General features: G+C 33.4%; 1 protein-coding gene across 2 annotated transcripts in view; it reads right to left on the reverse strand.

Annotated features, from left to right (window-relative positions):
• Atad2 (ATPase family AAA domain containing 2) overlaps positions 1 to 15,903 on the reverse strand; it is a 60,940-nt gene that overhangs the window by 29,830 nt on the left and 15,207 nt on the right. The window contains exons 3-9 of one of the 2 annotated variants that reach the window (XM_048802086.1): positions 13,688 to 13,737; positions 12,474 to 12,639; positions 11,684 to 11,786; positions 11,076 to 11,163; positions 10,068 to 10,241; positions 9,376 to 9,493; positions 2,906 to 3,013 (exon numbers count right to left, since the gene is read on the reverse strand). In XM_048802086.1, the coding sequence (XP_048658043.1) occupies positions 2,906 to 3,013; positions 9,376 to 9,493; positions 10,068 to 10,241; positions 11,076 to 11,163; positions 11,684 to 11,786; positions 12,474 to 12,639; positions 13,688 to 13,737 (807 nt within the window). Of the gene's footprint in view, positions 1 to 2,905; positions 3,014 to 9,375; positions 9,494 to 10,067; positions 10,242 to 11,075; positions 11,164 to 11,662; positions 11,787 to 12,473; positions 12,640 to 13,687; positions 13,738 to 15,903 lie in introns of both variants that reach the window. The other variant, XM_048802085.1, reaches the window with a different exon arrangement.

Here is a 15,903-nt window from a genome sequence, read left to right on the forward strand (position 1 = left end):
GAGAATTTAGAAAGTAACAATAAACATTATAGTGGCTGGGTCTAACATACAGAGTATTTACCATTTACCAGATACTGTTTTAGGTGCTTTACATTAAATCCTTGCAACATTCTAATGAGGTAGGCTATTATTATTTTCCTCATTTTAGAAGAAAACTGAGGCATAGAAAGGGTAATTAATCTGCCCAAAAGTCGTCCAACTAGTAAATGGTAAAGCCAAGAATCAAATTCAAGCAGTCTATTAATCTACAGATCTATAATAACTCTGGTGTACTATAATACCTCTCAGCAAAATATTCATAGTCAACCAGCACGTGGATTCATATCAATCTTCTCAAGCAAGATAGTATCACTAGTTTCATATAAGAACCCTGCTCATTTTATAGATTGAAAAATGAAGACTGCTTATGTAAAAGGAAGATACTTACATGAGAATTAACCTACGTCAAGCACACCAGACTCACTCCAAGTGACAGTTCTTGTTAAGCTCAACTCCATAAGGAACTTATTTTTTTATCATTTTAAAATGACACATAATAATTACATGTTCATGTGGTATAGTGTGATGTTTTGGTACATATATAATGTTCAAACCAAGGTATTCAGAAAATTCATCACCTCATACATTTATCATTTCTTTGTGGTAAGAACATTCAAAATCCTCTTTTCTAGCTATTTCAAAATAGTCAATATAATATTGTTAACTACCTTCAACAGAACTATACAAGAGAACAGTGCCATAAGGAATTTACACTGTGAAATCTAAGATAAACAAATTTTCAATCGTAGCTTTTTAAAGAATATTTCTTTTTGTTTTTAATTGGTACATATTAATTATACAGAAGAGTGAGCTTCACTTTAGCATATTTGTACATGATTAATTTAATTCCCTAAGAAATCCCTTTGTCCTTCCCCATTCCTTTCCTCTCTACTAATGGTCTCCTTTCTATATTCATGAGGTCTTACACCTGTCTCCCTACTCCCAACTTTAAAAAAGGGTGTATTTTTTGAGGGGGAGGATGTGCTGGAGATTGAACTCATTGGCTTAACCACGGAGTCACATCCCCAGCCTTTTTTCATATTTTATTTGAAGATAAGAGCTTGCTAAGTTCCTGAGGCTGGCTTTGAACTCATGATCTTCCTGTCTCAGTCTCCTGAGTTGCCAGGATTATAGGCGTACGCCACTGTGCCCAGCTAAAAGGTTTTTTTTTTTTAAAAACATATTACTAGCATAATACAAAACATAGGGGATTCAATTAGCATTTCCATGAATGAAAGCAAAGAAAAATTCAAGTAGTCAAATATAGTTTTGGAATGATCTAATTCATTGCTGTCCAACAGACACGAAATGCAAGCCACAAACTACACTTTTAAATTTTCTGTTAATCTTACTAAACAAAGAAAAAAAGTGCTGGGGCTGGGGTTGTGGCTCAGTAGTAGAGCGCTTGCCTAGCACGCGCGAGGCGCCAATTTCAATCCTCAGCCACATATAAAAAATAAATAAAACAAAAGTACTGTACCCAACTATTAAACAAAACAAAACTAAAAAATATTTTAAAAAAGGAAAACAATGCAAGTAATTTTAATAATACATCTTATTTATCCATATATCCAAAATATCATTTCTACAATCATTTTAAAAACTGAGATGTTACACTTTTTGTATTAAGTCTTTGAAAATCTAAGCATATATTTTATAAAAACATGAACTCTGTCCCATTTAGACAAACCACATTTCAAGTGCTCCGCCACATGTGACAAGTGTCTACTGTATTAGAAATGGCAGATCTAACTAAGAGAGTAAGCTATAAAGAATAAAGAACATAGGGCTGGGGATGTGGCTCAAGCGGTAGCGCGCGCGCCTGGCATATATGCGGCCTGGGTTCGATCCTTAGCACCACATACAGACAAAGATGTTGTGTCTGCCAAAAACTAAAAAATAAATATTAAAAAATTCTCTCTCTCTCTCTTAAAAAAAAAAAAAAAAGAATAAAGAATACAAAAATGATATATAAAGATAAGTATCTCATGGAGTTTTGAGGTTAGCAAGAATTGTTACTTGTGGCTCAGTGGTAGAGTATTATTTGCATGTGAGACACTGGGTTTGATCCTCAGCACCACATAATAAATAAAATAATTATGTTAAAAATAATCCACAGTTAAAAAAAGAAAGAAAGAAAAAAAAAGAATACAAAGAATGCTGGATGCAATGGCACATGCCAGTAATCCCAGTGTCCCAGGAGGCTGAGGCAGGAGGATCACAAGTTCAAAGTCATCCTCAGCAATTTAGCGAGACTTTGTCTCTAAATTAAAAAAATAAAAATAAAATAAAGTAAAATAAAATAAATGGTTGTTTTGTATGCCCCTCCTATTATTATACTCAGATTATTTTGTTTAGCATTATTTTCTACTCTAATGGTATTTTACTACTGGAGTCCAAGCAGTACATTCTCATTTGTCCAACCATCTGTAAAATGAGAATAATCCTTGACCTTTCTACTTCATATAATTAGTGTGAAAGTCAAATAAGCTGGTAGAGTTATACTACAGAGCTATGTAATGAATAAATCTTCCAATTTTCTTTAAGAGTTTCAAATAAGAATGTACTGTAAGCAAAAAAAAAAAAAAAAAAGAATATTCCCTCAAGTGACTGTTCACTAAGTACCACTATGGGCTACCTAACAGTTCAGCAAAAAAAAAAAAAAAAAAAATCATAACTCTATGTTCTAACTTATTATTTGATTCAATTATAGATGGTTCTAAGACAGTATTCTGGTTTATAAACATAGATGTGATGCAAATTTTTAATCAACTAAGATATACCCACTCCCAAATTCTTCTATGTTCTCACTACTTCTTGAAAAAAACATCAGGCAGTTCAAAATGTCATCAATATGGCAACTCACCTATTGATGGCTCTATTACGGCTCCTTTTTCTTCTCCTCTCAAAGTGTTGTTCATCTTCAGAAGAGGAAGATGAAGTAGAGTCACTACTATGGATTGCATGTCTTCTCCTTAAGTAAAGAGGAAACGTGATATCATAATAAGGAGGACAGGGGAAAAGGCATAGGATTTTAGCATCAGAAATACCTTATGGAGCAGAGGATATAGCTCAGCGGTATGGTACCTGCCTAGAAATACCCAATGAACCAAAAAGGTTTATCATAAAATATTTGCTGAACCACTGAAGTAATAAGCTTTGTTGATTAATATTTGAAGGCAATAAAAGACTTGGATAACTGAAGAAGGGGAAAAAAAGAAAAAGAGGCTATGGTTGAACTGACCATCAAATGTTCATTAAGAGATGCTTTGGGCAAAGTGACGTCTTAGTCTTTTTTTTTTAAATTTATTTTTTAGCTATAGGTGGACACAATATCTTTATTTTATTTTACGTAGTGCTGAGGATCGAACCCAGGGCCTCATGCACGCTAGGCAAGTGCTATACTCTGAGCCACAACCCCAGCCCGACGTCTTAGTGTTGATATAGTCAGTTATTTTAAAAAGAAAGATGAGATAGAGTATGATTGTAATTTGAAAAGGCATTTTCAATAGTATATTATATATAATTTCCCATTAGGGAGAAAAATCACCTATTTCGAGAGATCAAGTAACACTGAAAAGAGTTTTTTCTTTATGTAGATTAAAAAACTGGGAGGGCTAGAGGTACAGCTCAGTGATAGAGCACTTGTCTACCATGCATGAGGTTCTCCATTTAATCCAACACTGCCAAAAACAAAAACTAAAAAGCTATAATGAATAACATGACCTTTTATCTATAGTATACCATCAACGTAAATTCACAACTCAATCATTTAACAACTGTATATACAGATAAGCTACCAAGTCCATATGAGTTTTCAAGAAAAACAAGATAAAAATACTCTCAAATTCTTAGGCTGGTTGGTAAGAACAAGTAAGATGCCAAATGCTACAAATATACAAAATATGTTTTAATCACTTCTACCTTTGGACAGTTGCAAAAGACTCACATAAAAAACAAAAACAAAAACACCCATAAAGAATCTAGCCAAGCATAGTGGTGCACATCTGAAACCCCAGCAACTGGGGAGGCTGAGACAAGAGAATTGCAAGTTTGAGGCCAGGCTGGGCAACTTGCCTAAGCAACTCAGGGAGACCCTGTCTCAAAATTAAAAAACAAAACAAAACAAAAAACCCTTTGGCTACATATTCTTTAATTATTCCATTGACTTAGGTCTAGAATTCTTTTTCCTGAATCAAGAAAACAATCATGAAAAGTATGTATCTTCATCTATTACCTCCATAATGCAAGTCCAAAATCTTCCATCCAAAAAAAAAAAAATCTGTAAACTAGTTCTAGTTTTACTTAGCTCTAGAATATATGACCTGAACTAACACCAGGCAATTTATAGTCTCAATTTGTCCCAGTTGCCACCATTATTTAAAATTTTATTACTACAGAATTATATAGTAATGCAGTAATTATATGCAGTGCTGGCTCAGACATCTCTAGAGATGTTAATGTTACATACTACATATGTTGTATGCTGTAAATACACCCCCAAAATCTGAATTCTGAAACACAAATGGTTCCAACGGTTTTTCATAAGGATCTATGAAAACCCAGAAATAAATGAGAAAATAATTCTCCAATCATCCACATTAAGACTATTAAAAGCATATATTTACTAACTCCTTTCTGTTCCTGCTTGACAAGTTATCTCATTTAATCTTAATTAAATTTTTGGACAAGCACATCATTTTACAGTTGGGGGTCAACATGGCTCATAGAATAAATTACGGTGCCAGAATTCAAAACTATGTCTATTTCAAAAATCCACATTGTAAACATTAATACACTGGTGAATTCTAGTTTTTTCACAAACCAGTAGTTAGAAGCAAACAACAAAAAATCTTATGGCTCAACATAAGGTTTTCAATGTTTGATTTGCAAAGTAGAAATTAATTTTAAACATCAGGCTAAGTGCAGGGAAGTGCACCTGTAATCCAGCAATTCTGGAGTCTGAGGGAAGAGGATCAAGTTTGAAGCCAGACTCAGCAACTTAGTAAGTCCTAAGTAACTATCCAGACCTTGTATATGATTCCCAATAGAAAAACAAAATGAAACAAAACAAAACCCACAAAAACAAAAGAAACATAAAAGTACAGTTAAAATAGCAAACCAATATAGCACTTAATATATGCCACACTATTTTAAAGGCTTTGTGTGTATTAATTCTAATTCTTACAATACTATGGGATAGGTGCTATTGTCCCCATCCTACAGATCAAAAAACAGAATCATAGAGAGGTTAAATAACTTGACAAAGGTCACTAACAAGTGGTAGAGCTGAGCTCCAAACCTAGACAGTCCTAGTTACGAGTGCAGGTTCTTAGTGATCATTCTATATTGTAGAAAGACCATTATTTCAATTTTAAAAATATGTGAAACACAAATACCCATGTCCACTTATTTTTTTCCACCACCCTACAAAAAACAAGGAAAAACCTGGCATAGACAAGTACTGGACCAGCACTTTGAACCTAGCCAGAGCTTCGACTTCTTGCCAGTTCTAGTTCTTTAACAGATAAGTATGATTTTGAAATACTCACGAAGCAACTGACTATTATGCTACCTTATGATTCTAAGGGGTGAGCTTTGTTCCAGAAACTAGAGTGAAAAAAATAAAACTTAAATTACTAGATGTTAACCCTCATAAGGAAGAGATTCCTGCTTCAAGGCAGCATTCTTAAAGCTCCATTATGGCAAGTGTACAGATTCTGCATTATGGCTACAAGGTTTGTCTTCTTCTTTTAATTTGTTCTAATTAGTTACACATGACAGTAGAATGCATTTTGACACACTGAATATTTGAAGATAATAAAAGACTTGGATAGCTGAAGAAGGGAAGAAAAGAGGCTATGGTAGAGCTGACCATCAAATGTTCATTAAGAGATGCAGCATACTACAGTGACACAGCCACATCCATGTTTATAGCAGCATAATTCACAAGAGCTAAATTGTGGAACCAACCTAGATGCCCTTCAACAGATGAATAGATAAAGAAACTTTGATATACATACACAATGGGGTATTACTCAGCATTAAAAGAGAATAAAATCATGGCATTTGTAGGTAAATAGATGGACTTGGAGAATATTGTGCTAAGTAAGCCAATCCCTAAAAAGCAAAGGCTAAATGTATTCTCTGATATATGGATGCTGATCCATAATGGGGGTGGAGGGGGAACATGGGAGGAATGGAGGAAATTTAGATAGGGCAAAGGGAGAGAGGGAAAGGGAGGGGGCCTGAGGGCAGGAAGGATGGTGAAATGAGATAAACATCATTACCCTAAGTATATGTATGAGGACACGAATGGTGTGACTCCACTTTGCATACCACCAGAGAAATGAAAAATTGTGCTCTATATGTGTACTATGAATTGAAATGCATTCTGCTATCATGTATAACAAATTAGAATAAATAAGTAAGTTTAAAAAAGATGGTTTGAAGTATAATTTCTTCTGGTGCTGCAAGGTTTCTTAACCACTCGTAGATACTAACAGCAATGTTCAAATGCTGCTTTGGAGATGTGCTTTACTTTTATGCCTCAGTAGCTGAAGTAGTACATGAGCTATAAACAAGCTAATATCTTCAAGTAAAAAGGATGAGCAAAATGACTACACATCATCAAGGCTGTTAGAAGATAAGAGATCCTTACATCAGCTTAACAAGAAAGTTAAAGAAAAGAAAAGGTTTAAAGGGCTACATTCAATAGCTCATGTAATAACAAAGTGTTGACAAGGATATAGAGAATTTGGAACCCTCCTAAACTGCTTGTGGGAATATAAAATGGAGTAGCTACTTTGGAGAACAATATAGCAGTTCCTCAAACATTAAATATAGTTAGCATTTGACTCAGCAATTCCACTCCAATGGAATTATATACCAAAAAAAGCGAAAACATATGTTCACACAAAAACTTGCACATGAATGTTTATAATAGCATTATTCATGACAGCCAAAGTGAAACGCACATTTATCAACCGATAAAGGATAAACAAAACATGCTATGTCCATATAATGAAATCTTACTTGACATTAAAATAAAGAATGAAGTATTGATACATGGAGAAACATGGATGAACCTTGAAAAGGTTAAACCATGTGAAAGAAACTAGTGACAAGATATTCCACTTATGAGAAATACACAAAACAAGCAAAACTATAGAGATAGAAATTAGATTTGTGGTTGCTTAGGGCTGGGGGAATGGAGAGACTGGAGGGTGATCATTAAAGAATCCAGGGCTCTTTCTGAAGTGATGAAAATGTTTTAAAAACAGACTGGTGACAGATGCACAACTCTGAACATATTAAAAGTCAGAGTTGTACAATTTAAATGAGCAAACTGTATAATATATGTTATATTTCAATAAAGCTATTAATACAAAAATAAGTTTAAAGAGGCTATTGAAACCACCAAGAAAGTCAGCATGTCAACTAATGTGACTCAAGATAGCTTAACTCTATTAAGTTCACGCTCTAACTTAAATGTGTAAGAATCCTCCATTAGTCTATGAGAGCCATAGAATTCTGCCTAAGTCATTTTTACTGTTTTGCTTGGCACCAGATAGCACTCAAACATTCATTAAATAATTGGAGAGGAAGAATGTATCTATAGCAAGGAACTACTCAACAATATAAAACATTTTTCACAGGCAAAGACTAGACCCCAGGAACCAAATAAGGAAGCACATGAGACCAAATGTTTTTAAAAAACAAAACAAAACAAAAACTTTCTTGCGGCTGGGTTATGGCTCAGTGGTAGAGCACTGGCCTAACACATTCGAGGCCGTGGGTTTGATCTTCAGCACCACGTAAAAAATAAAGGTATTGTGTCGAACTACAACTAATATATATATATATAAAACTTTCTCTAAAATACACTATAGGTGTTAACTGTAGAGATAATTTATCAACAAATGTTACTTCCAGAATCATAAATCCATTCAAAACATGAGAAGAAATTGAATCTCAAGGTAACTGCTAGTCTTGTTCTTCTGCTGGATCAAGTACAGGCCTGCCCCTTCAGTTGGATAGTTGCTATCCTAATCCGGAAGCTTTGTGGTGATAGGGATTCCAGTAAATATTATACCTTCTCTTTTCCTAATGACCATTATATTTCACTATCAAAACAAGTCTTCAACAATATTCTTGGGGGCCCATCAAGATACGGAAATGAAGCCTCCATTCAAGTACAATTATCATAAGAAACTGACAGGTTGAGTTTGCCTTCCTGATCCTCTATCCTTCTGAGCTTTAATCAGGCAAAAGGGATGATGGAAAAAGAAACTTAAAATGTAAAATGTATGCTTGTGATTCCGATGATGAATTGAAATGTCTCAGACACAAGTATATTTCTTATTTTTCCTAAAAGATGTCTCTTCAGTACTTACTAAGGTGCTTGCTATCTTCCATGACCAAAACATAGTCAATTTGTTTTGATGAGACTTCTCAGAACTGTTCAAATAGTTGAAATCTACAAAGATTTTAGTCTTACTTTGGAATAAATTAATGCTCCATTTAATGAAGGAAAAGTGCCAACTTTACATTTTTTTTTTTTTAGTTGTAGATAGACACAATACCTTCATTTTTACATGGTGCTAAGGATCAAAACCAGTGCCTTATATGTGAGAGGCAAGCTCTACTACTGAGCTACAATCCCAGCCCCTCTACACCAACTTTCCCCGCCACCATTTTAGTCTTTTCTCTCATTGATGAACCACCATAATGCTACTATAACCCCAACTGTTCCAACCCATCAGGGAACGCTCATTACTTAGAAGAATGAAACCTCTCATAGCCTCTTTGGACTTAAATTTGATAGATTAGCAACAATTATTAAAATGCGGAAGAAAAAGAAACACACAAATAATTTTAATAATTAAAGAAAATAAATGTTTCTTAAAATACAAGGGAAACAAATACACCCAGAAAAAAACCATAATAAGTCTAGAAGATATATAACTTAGAACATTTTCATGGTGGGAAAATGTATCTGTAATACTATGTGAAGATTAAACAAATCCTCTAAATGTGAAGATTAAATAAAACAATCTATATAAAATGCTTAACACAGCTGGGAATATAACGGTAATTTCTTATTCAAGTACAGAACAGTGGTACAGAATACCTTATCAAGATGACCATTAACACTTCCCATTAGTGGAAGCAAAAACAAAAACTAGTCAGTGGTACTAGGGAATAGAGTGCTAAAAAGTACTATTCCAAATATGCAGTTCTAGAATTCTGTTCTAATACACTCAATCCAAAGACTCTAGAATCCCACCCTAACAATCATATTATCATTAATTGTTGATTATTTCAGAACCACACCTGTTCATTCGTTTACAGTAAGGACTTCTTGGTCCTGCAGAAGATAATCTGTATCTTGGTCTTGCAGGAGAAGCTGGGCCACTATAAAATATGTTGGGCTTTCTCTGGTGGCGAGGTTCTGGGGGAAAATAAAATTAAAAAAAAAAAAAAAAATATATATATATATATATAAAGTATACATATAAATGAAGATAACTTTACTCTTCATTAAAATACTTACAAAGGTGCTGTTTTCTATGAAAGTAATAACAAATATCTACTATAGAATATATATCTTATATCATTTATGTCTGCAGGGTTGCTGCTGAAAATACGCATAACACAGACACCAACCAACTAAAACAAATAATGGCCATAAACAGCCATTGTTATGCAGATACATAACAGGTAATCATCAGCACTGCACATGAACACTTACAAAATACTAAGGTTAAATAAACTGACAAATTAAGAAAGGTATGAATCTGAAAGATATGAAAATTCAAAATAGCTCAATTATTTGCTTCGTGCAAGGCTAAAATTAACTTTCTTTGGAAAAAAATGATTTCTTAAAAAATTAGGATAGTTTAACATAACAGTCATGAATATTTAGCAAAATGAAAATATGGGAAAAACAAAAACAAAGAAGGAACAGTAAAGAAAAAGCTGATACAAATCATCTCCTGCAAAAAGTATGTATGAATGACACTAACTTTCCAATGGAGCCTGGTAGTAAACAGTTGCTTTTCTCTGTCTAAGATAATATCGTTTCTGATTATCTTCTTCTCCATCCTCTTCATCTTCATCATCCTCTTCATCTTCATCATCATCATCTTCATCTTCACCATCATCTTCATCTTCTTGGTCTTCACCCTCTTCAGATGATTCTATAATTAAGAAACACTTCTAGAAGGATACTCACCAATGTGTTAACAAGTTTTAACATAGCAAGTTAGGAGACACCCTTTTAAAAATTATCTACACTGAGACTGGTCATAGAAAGAAACTGTGATTCTTTTGCAACATTAAAGATTTCTTTTTAAGGAAGTAAAAAATTCTAGAATTAAAATCATCAGAGGAAGGGAAAAAAGTAAAGAAAAAAGTGTGAAGACTTCTATTAATAAGCACCAAATTGAAGTTTACAATGTTATTGCAAATTTTATTAACATAGGCTTAAGCATACTTAAGCTTCCAAGATAATGTAGCAATTGACAAGTCTTAACATCTCCTCACTTACTTTTGCCTTTAAAACTTAAATTTGATATTCTATCTAGCCCTCCTGGCTGTCACTGAATTACATGTAGCACAAATCAAATAATTTACTTATGAAAATGATAAAACATCCTCAGCAAAATTTAAAATGCATTTCAGAAAACTGGAGTGCACTCATTAAAAAATACAGATTATGCTAGTAAGTTCTAAACAGAATAGCAAAACTTAACTTTTATCATCTTTTAATTAAAATAGATATGTGTTGTCTATAAATATATTATGAAAGCAAAATAACATTGTCTTAGAATTATTGCTTTCAGTTACTTTCTGAAACTAAACATACTCTCCTTTTAAGCTCTCCCTTGTCCCTACTTCTTTTAAGTTACAACCAATCCTATGACCCTCAGGAACTACCATAAATGTCAGTTTCTGAATAAAAGGGCTATTTCCTACTAAATAAAAAGTACTTAAATTCAAACCCAGAAAATGGAATAAGAGAAAAAACTAACCCACACTGCCTTCTTGATTATCAGTTGTTTCTTCATCAGTTCTTTGAATACCTTTTTGTTTTCCTCTCGTGTACATATTAAGATTGCCCTACAAATGTTTAAATGAAAGCCATTAATGTAAAACATTTATAAAAAATTCATTAAGACTCCTCCAATCTTTCTTTTTTGGTAGTAGGGATTAAACCCAGGGGTGTTATACCACTGAGCTACATTCACAGCCCTTTTTTGTTCTTATTTTTTTTTTTTTTTAATTTTGAGACAGTGTCTCATAAGTTCCTTAGGGCCTAAGTAGCTGAGGCTGGACTTTAACTTGTGATTCTCCTGCCTCAGCCTCCTGAGTCACTAGAATTACAGGTGTGCACCACTATACAGGCACCCAATTTTTCTTTCTTACTTTTAAATATTTTCTTCATTTAGATGGATCTTTATTTTATTTATTTATAAGATATTTAGAGCTATAAACTCTTAGACCTCTAGTCATAAGTGACTGATCAAACAAATGCTATATAAAATGATGACTAATTTTTAACCATAAATGGATTATATACCTACAGGAAAAAAAAATTAAATAGGAGATTAAGTCACACCCTTAATGAAAGATTGTTTACTTTTTCCGTCTCATTAAACACTCCCAAATCTTCAAGTTCTCTCATTCGCTGTCTACGCATCTTCTTCATGTCATCCATTTTTTGAAGTACAGCTTCAGCAGTGCTTTAAAAATTTTAATAAATATATTTCAATAAAAAACAAATCACTTGCCTAAAAACATTTTTAAATTTCTAAAAATTTAAACACATATAGAGTTATTACAAAGGCCTCTAATATCCAATCTCCTTTATGCTTTATAAAAACCAAAGGTATTAAATGTTTAGGATGACCAAAAATTCACGATCTTTCTTTAATAAAGTTTCTTTTTTATAGTTTAACAAGGTGTTACCATTTTATTTGAAAACGCACATCACCTTCAAACATTTTGGAGAATTCATATTTTAGAAGCAAAAATTCTGTATGGGTCTATCCCATAATGGAGGGAAATGAGAAAAAACAGCACTTCCAAACCCCTTAAAATATTAAGTACATTAAATCTATTTCTGAAGGAGTTTGAGTTTTGATCATGTTAGGTAAAGTAATTTGGATTTATACCCCAACTGAAAAATTAGAAAAACTGGATAAAACATAAAAGATATGTATTTAGTGTATCTAAATATTAATAAGGTGGAGAGATGAGTATGGCTTTTCAGTCCACTCTTTCCCTGAGTAGCATGTGCTGATTCTGAAAGGCTGATAAGAAGCACAACAGAGCTTTTGATGGACACTTAAGGGTAGAGAAGCAAAAACAAATTTTAATAAAAAGTTTTTGTCTGATAAATCATCTCTACCTGAGGAATTTCCACTTACTTTGTTATAAGTTTGTCAAATAGCACAGACTGATTCACAGTGCTATAACGACTTCTAATCCTACAACTGCGACGAACTTCAACATCACCATTCTCTTCGTGCAAATGTTCTGTAGTTTGAACAATGTTTCTAGTCCTCAATGAACGAGTAACTGGAATCACTTTGTCTTCACATATGCATAAAAATAAATAGAAAGATTCTAACTTAAAAAAAGAATTTAAAATAAACCAACAGAATAACTAAACTTTCATCTGGCAAATTATAGTATCTTTTCTTTTTTGTGGTGCTGGGGATTGAACCCAAGGCCTTGTGTGAGGCAAGCACTCTACCAACTGAGCTACATCCCCAGCCCCAAATTATAGTATCTTGAACTTACCGTTCTTAAAAATATCAGAAAACAAAAGTAAAGTTACAACATATACCAACTATGTAATGCAGTCCCTTCCATTCCCAAGAGAAGAAAGAGATGCGACAATTTATAATAGCCTACAAACTGGAAACAACTCAAGCTCATCAAAAGATGCAGAGATAAATTATGGTATATGTATATAATGTACTATACCCAGCAAGAAAAAGCAAAAACATGGGGTGCTACTCAAAGTAATTATGCTGAGTGAAAGAAATCAAACAGCAAGATATGGTCACGTAGACCTATAATTCCAATGGCTGGGGGGCTAAGGCAGGAGGATTGCAGGTTTGAAGCCAGCCTTAGCAATTAAGCAAGGCCCTTAGCAACTTTGTGAGACCCTGCCTCAAAATTTAAAAAAAAAAAAAAATGTTTAAAGGGTGGGGATGTAGTTCAGTGGCGAAGCACCTCTGGGTTTGATTCCCAATTCCAAAACAAAATAAAATAATCCACAAAGAAACCAAATACAAAAGAATACATGCTGTATGACTCCATTTCTATAAAACTCTAAATTATACAAACTAATCAATAGTGACAGAAAGCAGATTTATAGTGACAAAAAGCTGCTTTGGAATAGGGGGTGGGTTATGAAGAGAGGAACTAAAAGAAAGAGAGTCCTGAAAACACTTCTTGGGGGGTCATGTTATCTTCATTATCTTATTGTGGTGAAGGCTTCATGCACATACTCAAAACCTAACACACTGTACATTTTAAATACGTACACGTTATTGTATATAACTCAATAAGCCTGTAAACAAAATATTAATTACATATTTTAAAAATCTGAAATGTCATTAACATTGCTTACCTTCTTTGCACTCTTCTTTTTTTTTATTAGCCTGCTGTCTGGCCAACTGTCTATATGAAAAAAATATATGAAATAATTCAAAATAGTTGACATAACTATGAATTCTATATTCTGTAGCACTATAAAATTAGAAGTTAAATCTGCCTGGAGAGTAAATATTCAGATATGTAAAATCTCAAAAAAAATAGTTTGAAAATACCTATGCTTATGTAAGTTATGGCTAAACAATATCTAACAATCCCGTTTTTAAATTCAACGATAAATGCATTAGCTTTTAAACAGAATTATTCAAAGCAAAGTTACTTACTTGAAACAAGAATTGAAATCCTTCGTCAAGTATTTAACTAGGTGAACTATGCACTGTGCAAAAACAATACCATGTGTTTTATGTCACAGGGATATACTAGTCCCATATCTTTGAGGAATTTATAAGTATAAATAGAACTAATGCTCCTAGTGACGTTCTTTCCAAGAACATTTGCTGACTACTGTCTTTACACAACATCCATTATTGTCATTCACATGTAGAAACAGTTCCATTTATGAATCAGATATCACACCTGTAAAATGGCTGGCAGAATCTACTGAACTGGAATGAATATTTTCCAATTTTTTTTTTTAAGTTGTAGATGGACACAATATCTTTTATTTATTTATTTTATGTAGTGCTGAGGATTGAACCCAGTGCCTCACACTTAGTAGGCAAGGACTCCATCACTGAGCCACAACCCCTGCCCAACTTTCCAAATTAAAAAAAAAAAAGAAAAAGAAAAATAGTATTCATCTTTATCTTTTTTTAAAAAATTCACTGAGCAAATGAAATACCATATCTCATTAACCTATTTTTGTTGACTCAATTTTCTATACATGGACAGGATGTATTTGTTAATCAACCAATATATCAAGCTACTGGCAAGTGGGCTAAGTTTATACATGTGGAATTTTAAATATTATACTTTAAGATAAAAATGAAACCATCTATCCCTATGAGCCAATTCATATATTTTCATAACAATGTAAATCATCATTAATTCCATACCTCTCTTGAACACAGGTAAGAACCAAAACCAAAATACTCTGGGGCAATTCAAAGGCTTAGTTCATTCACAGGCTCATGGACTTTTCTCCTAAAGGAGCCCCTCCCTCCATTTCATATAAGAAGCTGGAAACACAATGATTAAAGCAGTATATAAACTTTTTCTTTTTTCTATTGGCCTATAGGGGAAGGGAAATGCTTCTATCCTTGTAGGAACTGGTGAACTTTTTGTTACATTGTGAGATAGTAATATTTTTGGCTTACTAGCCACACAGTCTCTGTCACAACTACTTGACATTATAGCAGGAAAGCAGCCATAGATAAGATGAACAGGCACAGCTGTGTTCCAATGAATTATTTACAAAGTCAAGTGGTTGGACTTTGTCAACTCCTGCAAATCTGATGAAAGCCATGGATCACTGGACTCTAGTTAAGAACCTCAGGATCAAAGAAATATATAGATCCCATTTTCATGGTGTAGTTATTCAAATCTTTCTGTATTTTTCTAACCATCTTGGTTCTCTGATCTTTGGGACCAAGGGGAAGGAAGGAAGTGAACAGATAGCAGAGTGTAGAATATTGGCAAAAGTAAAAAGGGTAAGAAACTGGAAAAGTGCAAGAGGAGAACTCAATAAACAATATTTGTAATAACGATCTGAACACAGGGAGATGAAAGATGACCTATATATAGGAATTCTTAACAGAAGACATGTAAATGGACAATAAACAAACACTTCAATGTTATTTAGCCACCAGGAAAATCCACATCAGAACCCCTAGAACAGCTTAACACCAAAGACAGACTATGATAAGCATTGGCAATGATAGAGAAATAGGAACCCTCAAATTATTGGCACAGCTGCCTTGGAATATAGTTAAGCAGTTCCTCAAAATGTAAGGATTACCATTTGACCCAGAAGTCCCATTCCCAGGTATATTCTCAGAAGAATTGATAACCTAAATTGATACCAAAATTGGTATATCAATATTTATATATCATTATTCAAAACAGCCAAAAATGGAAATAAATTGATGCCCATTAACTGGTGAATGAATAAACAAAAACATGGCATATATGCATACAATGGGATCTTGTTCAGCAACTGAAAACATTAAATACAGATAAATACCACATATATGAAAACACTATACCAAACGAAAGAAGCTACACATAAAAGGT

The sequence above is a fragment of the Marmota marmota genome, unplaced genomic scaffold, assembly GCF_001458135.2.
Source record: "Marmota marmota marmota unplaced genomic scaffold, marMar, whole genome shotgun sequence".
Lineage (NCBI taxonomy): Eukaryota > Metazoa > Chordata > Mammalia > Rodentia > Sciuridae > Marmota > Marmota marmota.